The sequence below is a fragment of the Abramis brama genome, assembly GCF_963993115.1.
Source record: "Abramis brama genome assembly, chromosome: 1".
In the NCBI taxonomy this organism is placed as follows: Eukaryota; Metazoa; Chordata; class Actinopteri; order Cypriniformes; family Leuciscidae; genus Abramis; species Abramis brama.
This window is the reverse complement of record NC_139963.1, coordinates 40,111,405-40,125,408: the sequence shown is the minus strand read 5'-3', so window position 1 is coordinate 40,125,408 and position 14,004 is coordinate 40,111,405. Positions and strand designations below refer to the sequence as shown.

The 14,004-nt window shown below is 37.6% G+C and overlaps 1 protein-coding gene across 2 annotated transcripts in view; it reads left to right on the top strand.

The window, feature by feature from the left end:
* olfm2a (olfactomedin 2a) overlaps positions 1-14,004 on the top strand; it is an 88,945-nt gene that overhangs the window by 69,731 nt on the left and 5,210 nt on the right. For both annotated transcript variants that reach the window (XM_084113912.1, XM_084113911.1), the window contains exons 3-4: positions 10,273-10,428; positions 13,246-13,465. In XM_084113912.1, coding sequence (XP_083970038.1) covers positions 10,273-10,428; positions 13,246-13,465 — 376 coding nt within the window. The remainder of the gene's footprint in view (positions 1-10,272; positions 10,429-13,245; positions 13,466-14,004) is intronic.

The following is a 14,004-nucleotide window of genomic DNA, read 5'->3' as shown; positions in this document are numbered from 1 at the left end:
TCCAGGGGACCCCAATAAGTGACAAAGTGACTGTGTAAAGCCGATGTACGATCAACTCTTCAAGTGAACTGTATTAGTGGACTAACGTAGGGATTAATGAATGAGGGTTTAGGGGCCGATTTTGGATTCAGCCAACATAATCTAAATAACCCTGGCCACCTGTCGACTCAGCTAATTCTTGAAGTTTTAAAATGTCGGTCTCCAAGGTGTTCATGCTCAAAGTTGTCTCTCTAGTGGCGTTTCTGCAAACAGAATTGCTTTATTTGGATTTTCCCAAAATCCCACCACTGTCATAGACACTTAAAAGATCCCTTTATGGTCCTGAACTCATCCCAAAAAAGTTTAAACATATTTTTAAAATACCTGTCACGTAACAAAGTAGTGTTTAGCTGCCAGTATGCACTCCTTGGCTTAATGGAGTTTAACACAGAACACTGCACCACACTGTGATCAGAAAAACTCAGTGGGGTAATTAAACATTTTCTTACAATGTTACAGTGATGCTTAAAAACAGATCCAATCTTGCCAGCGAAATCACACTGTCACGAACATGAGTCCAAGTATATTGCTTTTGTGTCTCATAAAACTCCAAACATCACATAGCTCATGCGTTTTGACAAGCTGGATTAACCGATTACGAGAGGGCAAGTGAGGTTCAATATGATTTCTATCCAAATTCGATAATGTACAGTTAAAGTCACCACCCAAGAATAAATATTCTTCTACACAGCATTTTTGTAAAACAGAACACAAAGTATTTAAAAACAACATTCTTTCTACTGGTGCAGTTGGAATGTACACAAAAATAACATTTCCAAACGTATCTCTTACTTTTAAGAGCCTACCTTTAATTAACTACTTCATCAACCTGATAAGAAGTCAGACTGAAACTCTTAGAAAAAAGAATAGCAACCCCTCCGAGTGAGGTGTTGTGGCTCAACACAGAGACCCCATCCCAATCCTCAGCCCAATCAGCAGCATTCCTTAAGTCACTATGTGTTTCTTGCAACATAACATCTATTCTTTTTTGTTTAACCACCTCAAAAATTCCTGCCCTTTTTCTCATTTCCCTTGCTCCATTTACATTCAAAGTCGCAATATTCACTTCACTCATGTTTGGAGAAATGAAAGAGACTAAGAAACATAGCACTCCACACACATTACTAGCCAGGCTATTATACTTTCTCACTACCTTTAAAAACCACTACATTAAAAAAAGTTTAATCTCATCCACTTCACAACCGCGGCTAGAGAAGTCACTCTGAGAGAGACTGACGCTAGAATCAGAAGACTCACTGTCACTTTCACCATAAAAATCTTCCACGTCAGCTTTCTTAGCTCTAACCATTTGAAACACGTCAGATTTTTTCCTTTTTGATGAAACTCTCCATTTCAATGCCATCACAAAACAAATCGGGCAGCAAAAAATTAGGTGCACTATCACTTTTTTGCATATTCGATCTGCGAGAATGAATATTCGATGTTTCAGCATCACCCGGTCTATTTTCCTCAACCACATTTTTGGGATAATTGTCCTGGATCGCCGCACTCTCGGCCGCGGGCGGATTCTCCACAGCTCTATCCTCCACTGCACCTGTCTCTGTCACAGGCCGAGCTGCGTTTGACAGACCAGCCTCGACCGGCTCACTAACATTATTAACAATGTCATCAGCCGCTGAGCCGTTTTCCTCATTCTTACCAGGACATGCACGGATTAAGTGGCCCACTTCACCACATTTGAAACATTTCATCTTGTCCGTAGTAGCATAAATAACATAGTCGAACTCGTCAACTTTGAGATGCAGTGAAAGATCTAGATCCTCATCATCTTTTAGGATCATGTAAACGAATCGCCTAAACGAAACCACGTTTTAAAAGAGGAGATCCACTTCCAATTGGTATCATTTTAATAGGTGACACCAATTTCCCTTACGAAAAAGAAGTTTATTCAAGTAGTGTTCTATTAGTAGGCTATACTTCTTTTAAACTAAAAATAAGAAAGTATACTTTCAGTCTGCATTTTATATACTTCTCAAAAATATACTTTATGTACTTCTCAGAAATGTAGGCCTACTTAAAATTACACTTAAGTGTACTTGACTTATACTGAGAGAAATGTCCAAGTATATTTGGCCTGTAGTTGTACTCAATCTTTTGATCGAGATATACTTAAAAGTATAATTAAGTATTCAAAGTATACTTGGCTTGTAGTTGTGTTAACTCTTTTGATCGAGTAGCCTATTAAATATACTTTTTTTTACATAGTTTTTCATATACAGTCTTATGAAACTTGCATTGTTTGAAAATATTGATTAGAATATTGATATAAAACAGATATGTTTCTAACTCAAATGTAAAATAACGTGATCATCAAACATTAAATAGAGTGTAAATCAAAACCGCCTAATATTACCAAATGAAATGAAGCGTAACCTATGAAGAGAAAACGAGTGTGAAGCTTTGGGGGTGTTGGACTCGATCTACTCCATCTGTGTTTTGATCATCGTTCTGAATCTGATCAAGGTGTAGTCTTTGACAAAAATGTGATTTGCTCTACTTTTTTGTTTAAAGTGTTGCCTTTCTTTATGAAACTTACCGACATTCAAGTGTTGATTAAAAAAGGATGCATGAAGCTAATAAAATGTTTTTAAAATTAAAGTACAGTCAAAGGTATTTTTCAATTAGGCCTATGAAAAATATCTACATTTGAACATAGTAGTATACTCCAAGTGCAAAAATAATATATAAATAGTAAACTATAAGTATAATGTTATGTTCACTTAAAGAAAACTTACAAGTATACTTGCAGTATAAACTGCTAAACTAGTAGTTTATTGAGAGTGCACTTCAGTGTGTACTTTCATAAACTAAAAAATGTACTACTTGTATTAAAATAGTAAACTAAGTAGTTTACTACTCTTACACTTATAGTACACTTAAACGTATACTTTTATATACTAAAAGTGGGCCAATTTAGTCCCAAGCAGTATTGAAATAGTACACTTACAAGTTTACTACAAGTGCACATTGATATTAGTATACTTACTACATAAAGTATACTTAAAAATATACTTGAACATTACTTAAGTATACTTCATAAAATGAACTTGAAGTATACTTCTTTTTCGTAAGGGTTACCATATCGGGACAAAATTCTCACTAAAGTTTCATCACTTATGAAAGGCGGAATATTAGACAACAGCACTTTTTTGGATGGCATGGAAAGTGGGAGAACATGAGTAAAAAGATTCACAATAACTATTCCAGTCTCAACTCGTTTGCCTTTTCAACAGAGCTAAGAAAGATGATGGTGGTTCATTCTAGAGGCCGACATGATATTTTCATGCCCAACAACTTCTCCTGCAGCCAGGCATCAGTCTTCCACACTCACCGCGGAGTTTACTCAAACCTTGCATACGTGGGGCCCGAACAAACAAATAAACCACCACTTTTTAACAATAACCCAAACAAGAAAGAAAAGCAAGAAAAAAAGATTCACTTGCAAGCTCCGATTCACTCGCAATCGCTCCGCTCACACTCAACAGTCACATGTCACACAGAGAGACTGAGAGATTTTGATTTTTGAAAAAAAACTTTATTCACAAGTAGCCAAAAAACACATCAGTTCACATTTTCACAAAGCAAATATTATACATTTCTTTCATTCTTTCTTTTTTTTTACTTCAGAATCAAAAACAAAAAGTTAAATCATCTTCAGTTATTGTACACAACACATCATGACTGCACCATCTCATTTTAAAAGTGAAAAGATCATTCATGGCATTATAAAAAACTGAAATCAATCAGCATTCTTGCTTTGAGTAAGGACCTAAATACCACAATCACATCATCATTACACCCTTGCTCTAGTTTACTTTTTCTACTAATATAAATCGCCAATTTAGCTTGTCCAAAAATAAAATTCAGTAATTGAAACTTGATACGTTTTTTCTGCACATACTTGAAACCAAAAATAAAAGTTTCAGGATAAAAATTCTCATTGAACTTGTCACACATTTCTTGAACCAACACAAATAAAGGTTTAAGCCTAAAACAGTACATAAAAACATGAAAGACAGTCTCTTTTTGAAGACAAAAAGGACAACCAGAGTTGTTATTAGAATCCAAAACAGAAATAAAAGAATTGACCGCAATGGCTCCATGAAGAATTCTCCATTGCATGAATTCTCCTGTCTTTTTTAATTATGGTAGTTTAAATAACACTCTCCATTCAGGTTTTACATCGTTGCATAATTTAAAAACTGAATGCCATGGGGTATAAATTCTTTTGTCAAGCATTTTTTTGTTAAGGATAAGAACACATTTTATACAGGTCTTTTCCTTTACAGGAAAAAAAAATCAACTGAAAGGAATTTTTCTTGTTTTAATAAAATACCTGAACACTCTTCAAAATTCGGCTGAATTAACAAACAGGGAAATGGGTCTTCACTATCAGGGATACTGATCTCTGAAAAAAAATCCTCCAAAATCAATTTTTCTTCAATTGAAAAGGTTTCCATTAGCTTGTTTACAAAACGAGTGATCAAGCGAATAGATCTTTTGGATGTGATCCCAAACTTTAAAAAGGTTCTGATAAAAAGGAGACAACTGTGAGAGGTTCAGACTTTTGGGGTCCACCAAAAAAGGGATTTATCCAGGGCAAAACCTCCAACGGTTCATAGTAAAGCGCAACTAATAAATTAAAAGAAGACTTTGCCTTTTTAAACTCTTTCCAAAAGATTCTATGAAAAACTTATCATTTAGAAGGTTTGTATTAAAGTACCAGTATGCACTTTTTAATTTCACTGTATTTAAAATAAATGTACAACTCACCAGATGATGATCAGAAAACGATAATGGTGTGATATAGCATTTGTTAAACATATTCAAGTGATGCTTAAAAACATACAATCTGTCTAGTCTAGCTAAAGCTAAATAATTATCACGTGTATGAGCCCATGTATCCTGTCTTTCATTTCCATTCAGAGCTCTCCAAACATCACACAAATCATATTTTTCAATTAAGTGAATTAGATGTTTACGTGAGGCCATGTGAGGTTCAACATGATTTCTGTCTCTATCAAGTTCAGTGCAATTAAAATCACCACCTACGAACAGTAACTCTTCCGTACAGCAATTTTGTAAGGTTGAACAAAGGGTGTCTAAGAACAATAATCTTTCCACAGGTGCAGTTGGGACATAGATACAAATCAAAACAAAAACAAAACTTTCGTAAGTAGCTCTAACCTTCAACAATTTCATCTACATCATATGAAATTGGTTTAAAATTCCTACTAAATAAAATAAAATAAAAAAAGTAACTCCGTAAAGTAGAGCTGTGACTTAAAACAGGTATTCCATTGAATTCTTTCATCCAATCAATAACATTATCTGAGCTACAATGTGTCTCTTGTAAAAAAGCTATATCTATATTTTTCTGTTGAATTTCTTCAAAAATATTTGCTCTTTTCTAAAAATTCCTTGCACCATTAACATTCAAAGAAGTGAGATGCACTTCAAAAAAAGAAAGAAAAAAAATGCGAACTACAAGGCCAAAAAGAAGAGCTATCTTTATTCTTTATATCAAACAGCATCATTATTTAGGGCATTGTTGGTGTTCCTCACAATTGTTTTTTTTAGTCTATAAACGTTGTTGGTAAAGCAATCTCCATCCATCAAACTTTTTGCTTTATCAGCAAACTGTTTCAGATCAGGGAAGTAATCTTGTACCCTCACTCCTCTCTTGTTTTTCGTTGATCTGAGAAACTATTTTATGTTCTCAAGTTCATAACTACGATCTACGGATTCACTTTGCGAAAAACTCACTCTATTCTGAGGAATCACTATCACTCTCTGTGTCTTGCATATCTTTTAAGTCATCGATTTTACTTATTATTGCATCTAGAAACTTGTTTATCATTTTTCTTTTTTGAGGTATCTTAAAAAGGAGCTGCTCTTTGTAATGATAAATATGACGGAAGCAATAGCAAGTGCAATAAAGTTTATTGAACAGTTGTTCACTCAAAACACCTCAGAATATGTAGAAGAATCACGAAGAATACAGAGCAGTAGAAGATCATCTAAGCCACGGGTCAGATCCGGAACACAGACAGCAGGAGAGCGTGACGCAGGGACTGAGACGGGCGATCCTGAAGTGAGTGAGGTGATGAAGGTGAACCAATGGTGAAGACAGGAGTTAAGCGAAGCGATCCGTATCCAGTGAACAGGAAACACGAGGAAGACGGGAACAGGCACGAACACGGGAAGCTTCAACAACGATCTGACAAATATGAGACGAAAGAAAGGGCATTAAATAGGCTGGTGAGATGACATACAGATCTGATCACTGATAATCAGCGGTAACGGCCACATAAAACAATCAGCGTAACGAGACAATTAACACACACACAAACACACAAGACTAGAATGAGACAGTGGATCTACCAACCGTGACACTCTTGCTCCGATGTTAACTGTACCTCACAAGTTTCGCTTACAGATGTTTGATTCTGTTCATTGGTTATAGGCTACTTTCTTTTTTGTTATCGGAGAAAGAAACCAAAACCGTTGACTCATTAGAAACCGTAGCCGAGATGGGGTTAACTCAGCCTCAAACTCCCCTGGAGGGTTTTCTAACCTCTCTGTCACAACCGAGCCTCCACCTGGCACAGTCACACCAGTTTCCACTTCACCGTTACCTTCATCACCCTGCTCAACATTTCTATTCTCGTTTCCTTTCTCCCCTGCAATATTTCTGTTCGGGCAATTTCAAATTAAGTGTCCCATTTTTCCACATCCGAAACACTTAGTCTTTCCAGTAGTGACAAAAATAGTAAACTAAAATCCTCAATCCGAAAATTGAGCGTTAGATCTAGATCAGCGTCATCTGGAATGATCATGTAGACGAATCGCCTAAAATAAACTATATGCTTCAATAAAGGTGATTCACTACTAATCGGTATCTTTTTAATCTTTTTAAACTTACCATAACAATGCTTGCGTTAGAATCTCGTCACTCACAAAAGGTGGCACGTTAGATAGTTACTCTTTTGGCAGGCAAGGAAAGAGGAAGAACTGAAACAAATTCTCCACTAATTACAATTCCCTGCTCTACCAACTCATTTGCTTTTTCTACGCTATCCAAAAAACACTAACGCATTATTCATCCTAGAAGCGGATAAAACACCTGAGTGACCAACCACCTCCCCAACAGCCAAGCAACAGTCCTCTATGCTCACCGCGGACGCCACCTTTACTGTGTGGCGTCTCGTGAGTGAGCACAAACCCTGCACCCGCTGGGCCGACATGCTTCCTAAAATGGATAGCACATGGCCCTAGATGTGTACAACAATAAGAAAACAAACAAGACCAAAACAAACAAGAAAAAAAGCAGCTTAGAGAAATTGATAGAAAAAAAAAATTACTCACAGCAGTCAGCACCACTCCGTTCACACTCAAGCCCAACACTCGCACCGGAAGTGAGAGAGAGAGAGAGATGTTTTGCTACAGAGAAACGATTGGATATTGAGTCTGTTGATATGCGCGGTTCAATTGATTGGCAGTTAAATGCAAAGTGTCGGCATAAATAGAGTGTTGGACTCTCAGACAGTTGACCGGCCCTCATTTCCTCCTTCCTCACCAACCCCTTAGTGGTTTCCAGCCTCATCTGTGAACAGAAGAAGAATCACACGTCCCCATCAACATTACACTCACTGAATCGGAGAGAGCTTTGGAATCACACTACAATAGGAAGCAGCTGTTTGACTAGTTAATGAGCACAGCTGATGGAGGCAGAGATGGAGAGAGAGGCAGATAGAGATTAATAGAGGATGAAAATGAAACCGTTTGGAGAGGGATTCCTGAGAAGGCAAATTTGCGACTCCAGACAATGTGAGTCAATGATGCACATGACTCACACCCATGCCAATCTACCTCAATATAACTCTACCTTAAAGGAATGGTTCACCTAAAAATGAAAATTCTGTCATTATTTATTCACCGTCATGTCATTCCAAACTCTTTCTTTCTTTGTTTGATTTTTTTTTTTTGACAAATGTTTCAGGGGATGTTTCTATATTAGGAGAGTCATTGGGGTCCAACATTTTTAAGTTTCAAAAAGGAAATAAAGGTAGCTTGAAATGAATTCATACGACTAGTGTAGTGTACAACAGGGCTCGGCGTATACGACAGTGTGTTCCAGGTCCTGCCAATATCCAGCATCTTCGCACAGCCATAAGAGGAGTGGACCAACATTCCACAGGCCACAATCAACAACATTTTTTTTTTTCAATCAACCCCCCCAGGTCCCCCCCAATACAGTAAAACTGCACGTTTTAGAGTGGCCTTTTATTGTGGCCAATAATCATGCTGTCTAATCAGCATCTTGATATGCCACACCTGTGAGGTGGATGGATTATCTCGGCAAAGGAGAAGTGCTCACTAACACAGATTTAGACAGATTTGTGAACAATATTTTAGTGAAATAGGCCTTTTGTGTATATAGAAAAAGTCTTAGATCTTTGAGTTCAGCTCATGAAAAATGGGGGTAAAAACAAGTGTTGCGTTTATAATTTTGTTCAGTGTATGTCATGTCAACAAATGGAAAAGTCAGCCAGTTATTTATTATCATTTTAATAATTATTGTGCCTTTCGCCCCAACAGCAGATGCGCCTTTTACCCCAAATACCATACTTTAACATATTCTTCCGTTATTGAAAAACTGTTGCTTTAATTACCTTGAACAAAACTGAAAACCATTAACAAGAACTTTGTCTCAAAATATAGTCAAAAATTGTATTGATTCTCATTTGCTACATAAATCTACATTATTTAAAAAAAAAAAAAACATTAAATAGTAGATCAAATTAGCTCATATCAACTTTGCGTTGCTGTTCGTGATCCCGTGTAGGATCAGCCAAATTTCCACGTGTATCATCAAAATCGGTTGTTAAGAAAAGTGCTGAGCTGATTTTTTGTGCCATCCAGTGGTTTAAAAGAAAAAAAGTCAAAGGCGCCTTTTACCCTGGTGCACCTTTAGCCTCGTTGTACCCTATATTGTCTTCTAATGTGATACAATCTCTTTGCATGATGAACAGATCAACATATAAGCCTTTATTCACTATCAAATCACAACATTGATTAACACAAATGATTAACACAAACGTACAAAAACTACATCAAATATAAACCTCAATGTCATCTAACATCAAGACTCATTGGTTCTTAATCATCATGATATTTGATGTAGTCTGTGTACATGCAAGTTGATGAATGTTTTGATTTTGTTTTGTTTTAAGGATCGATCTGTTCATCAAAGTAATCATGATCTCTTCATTGACCTTCATAAAACTGTATGGACAGAAATATCTTCAAAATATCTTCTTTTGCATTCTGCAGAAGAAAGGAAGTCATAAAACGTTGGAACGACATGAGAGATTTTTCATTTTTGGGTGAACTATCCCTTTAAATCTTGCCACAAACTCTACCTTAAATCCTGCCTTGCCCCACTGTCAGGGTCTAAACACCTTATCTATAGCCGTACTTCAACATAACTCAACCACTCAGACAATAAAATGTGTGTGTGGCTATGCCAGCAGCTGTGAGGCACTAATGCTCCTGCTTAATAAAACGCAGACTAATGAGGACACCTGGGTCAGTCCCTCTCTGAAAGAGATGCGTTCAGAATTAAACTACCACCACCCAGCCTCTTGTGTGTGTGAGAGAGAGCGTGAGTATGCTCAGCCCTCCTAAGTATTCGGCGACATGCATGACAAACAATAAGTGAATGCACAGTGAATATGTGATCCCACCTAACCCTTGCTCAAGTCCAAACATCCACAATCCTCAGCTCTAAGTGTGACCATTGGGTCTGACAGCTATGCAGATCAGCTCATTAGACAAGGCCCCTCATGCACATCAGTGAAGACATGAGGAGAATACCAGCATACAATCCATATCCTGTCTGATTCTCTTAAGTGCAGCCAGGAGGAGGTTGTGTGAATCTTTCTGTGTGTGTGTGTGTGTGTGTGTGTGTGGCCTCTGGGAGTATGTAGGAGTTTATAGGAGCTAGTTGGGTGTGTGTGCTGCTGATCAACAGTCACGCTCCCATCGCCCAGTCTGTTGATGTGGGCAAGATGCTCGGCAGGAGGTCTGAATATGTAGGAAGGCTGATTTGAACTACAACAAATTTAAGGCGTCACGCTGTTGTGCCCTCAAAAAACATTCCCTGATGCGTCACACTGTTTTGACTTTGTGTTTTGTTGTATTTAACAGGTTCAGAATATCACTCAATCCATGGAGGTGCTAGATCTGAGGACGTACAGAGATCTGCAGTACGTGAGAGACACAGAGAACCTCATGAAAACAGTGGACGGAAAACTGAAGACTGCCTCTGAAAATCCACGCAGCCTCAACCCCAAGAGTTTTCAGGTGTGTTTCTTCTCACAACGCCTACACTCACACCCCCTCCATGTTTAGCTCAGATCCACGTCAGTGATATTAAAATATGATGCAGATTGAGTCAAAAAAAGAAAAAACTACAGTGATTTCTGGAGAGTAAGCTTAGATTTATGTAGAATACATTTATTTCATACTAAGTATAGTACAAATCTATTAACATATTTACTGACATATTGCTTGAGACTTATATACAGTATATACAGTATATATATATCAGTACTCCATATACTCTATATATACATATATATATATATATATATAAATAATTAAACTTTATTTGGAGTACTTCTTTATTGCACAATGCACATTTCTTAATATTAAGCCTAAAATGTGTTTTATATCACTATAGTATGATTACTGTATAATATCAGTTAATATCAGTCTTTAAATGCAAGATATTTAAAGTGTACATAAAGTATTCTTGCAATAGTTCCATTTTAGCACAATCTGTTTAGTTGAACCTCAGCACTTTTTCTGAACAACTAAAGTGCATTAAGTACAAAAGTAGTCGTTCCAATATAGCAGACAAATTATATATATTTATTATACTAAAAGTACAATTGCAGGGTATTTATATTATGGTAATTACATAAATATGTAAATGTATTTGTAGTATTCTTAGCATAAAATAATATATGGTATATTTATTTTTTACTAGAAAAGGTCAATCAGTCAATCAGAAAAGGTCGAGACATTAATTGTGTAGATGACATTTGAAATAATTCTATTCAAATTTGATACTTGATACACACACTGAGTATATTAATTAATTAATTTTTTTTTTTTTTTTTTTTAAATCTGACATGTCAAAACTATGTGAAATATCTAAAACACCAAGCAAATCCCAGCTAACAATTTTTGGTTCCCAAAATGTTCTGGGAACAATACATTTGTTCCCATAATGTTCTCAGAACATTCCCCCCGCAAAAATGCGTTTTTAAGGTTTGTTTTGGGTTAGCCAGGAAAGATTTATTTTTGGAAATAACATTCTTTTTAGGTTTGCAGAATGTTTTATAAAGATAAAACCATTAGATTACGTTCTGTATAAACTCTCTTTAGGTTATTGCAAAAAAAAATAAAAATAAGCATGCAACGTTCTATGGTTATTTGAAACCTACAAATAAATAACCATTAGAGAATGTTCTGTATACATTATCTTTAGGTTATTACAAAGAAAAGAAAAAACCTGCAACATTCTGGGAAGGTTTATTTTTGGTTACACAAAAAGAACCTACAAAGAACATTCCCAGAATGTTCCTAATTGGTTCCCACAAAAATTTACAAATTGGAACCATAGGATTATTAGGGGGATGTCCTGTGTGTACTGTGATCAACCAAGGCTAAGTTTAGCATTAATATTCATTTGGTAACATGACTGGAGATTGAGCAACATTAGTGCACACTAATTAGTATTGACAGCCTCATTATTTTTATATTGACATCACAACCCACCTACCTTCAGCCACTCTTCTCTAAATCTCATTCTGGCGCCTCTGCCCCTACGTGTCATAGACACTGGCACTAATCTTCAGTACAACTTGATTGTTGTGTTTAACTGAGACATACCAAAGGTCCTCTGAGAGAATTCAAATTCACCTCAAATGAACATGGAGCTTCAGTAATAAGTGTGTGTATGTGCATACAAAAGGTTATGTTTTTCTGTTCTTTTTAGCTAGCAGCTGCTCTCCTAAAGGCTAAGATTCCCCACCCCCAAATATTTTCTCATTGGATTTGCACAAATCACGTAGGTGACCCATTTTGGTTTTAAAACGGCGAATTTCGCCGGAAGGTGAGGAGTTTTCATGCCTGTGAGTAACATGAAGCCGTCTGCTAAAAAGAGTGGGATGGAAGCCACAGACACTTTTCCCAGGGGTATCACTATCATTCAGAATGCACTACCACCACTTACCCATGCACCCCGCTCTGCTGCGGTCTGAGTCATCTCACCAAACGCTGCTTAGAAAATTATTCCAAAATTTTCAAGAAATCATTCCTCATCTATCAATACATGTTCAAAGCGCCATAATCCTTTTTTCCTCCCTTCTTCTCTGCTGGAGCTGTGAAAAATTTGCGATATGTGCCAGTGTTAAAAGCACTATTTCAAAGAGTGGGTGTCTCAAAGCCCGGCTTTATTTCGGCGAGGCTGCTGATGAATGTTGAGAGCTCAAAGTCGCCTATGGCAGGGTGGGAGATTAACGAGACTAAATTTTTGTGTCTCGGAACAGGAAAATTAGATTTATGATGTGGCGCTGCAGGGCTGAGAGCAGCTCCATCACCAGATTTACGATAAACTTTAACAAGAAGGAAACAGCCCCTCCTGTGGTTAGCATGCTTTATTGATACACCTGCTGTTCAGACCCCCTTTATTGATACACCTCAGCCTATAAGCCTATGCCAGACCGGCCAGTTTGCCTGGGTGCCGTAACTGACGGCCCTCACTGAGCTGAGATCAGCCCACAAGTTTTAGTACTTTCATAGCCGCTTGGTCCCACCGAGGTAGAGAGCTGACGGTTCTCTGATGAGTGGGCCTGTGTCGCTGCGTCAGACAAGTGGTAGATTGTCAGAGATTGCAGATGCACACAATCAATACTCGGTTCTCATGTGAGGATGCATTCGGATCCAGGGGCTGGAGACCGGTCATGCGAGATGAAAGGTTGGAGATGAACATGCTGAATAGTTAATGAGAGCCGACTGCAAATTCCCAGACCTCTGTGAGAGTGAGATTAACCGTTTCTCATCTTTCGTTTTCACTCCTAACCACCATTGCACTCCTTCCTTCTCCCTCAGGAGTTAAAGGACAAGGTTACTCAGCTGCTTCCCCTACTGCCAGTGCTAGAGCAATACAAGGCGGATGCAAGAATGATCCTGCGGCTGAGGGAGGAGGTGAGGAATCTGTCCCTGGTACTCATGGCCATTCAAGAGGAGATGGGAGCCTACGACTACGAGGAGCTCAGGCAGCGAGTGCTTCTGCTGGAGACTCGCCTGCACTCCTGCATGCAGAAACTTGGTAAGACGTCTAGTAGAAGTGGGTTTGAGCTGATTTTAATAATCAGGAATAGGCAGCTATTGACTGTGGACTGGCAGTATGTGACCTGCGACAAGAAGAAAATAGAATGAATTTTGACTTATTGGATTCTCAGTGCAGGACTCGTTATTTGCAGGGTTATTTTAGAGCAGCTGCAGTAATTTGCTTTTAAATTGAAAAAGCAAAAGTAAACTAGACATGTCTGATGGTCGGGGAGACCCAATTAAGTCAAAATGTGCTTGCTGTCCAATTAGAGAAGCAATTTAACGTTAGAACGTTAAAAACAGCCAGCTAGCAAGCCTTGCAACGAAACGTCCAAAGTTCATTTGGCTGAAAGAGTAATTAGCTTTCAGATGCATGATGAGACAAGCTCATGTTCTATTCAGGGTGAAACTGATGACTTCACAAGAAAATCTGAAACGATGATCTAACGGATATTCGTTCTGCTCCATAAAAGTTGCTTTTGGCAATTTAATGCTGACTGGTGCATCCGAGTTTCGTTGAAGCCGTCATTTATGGTG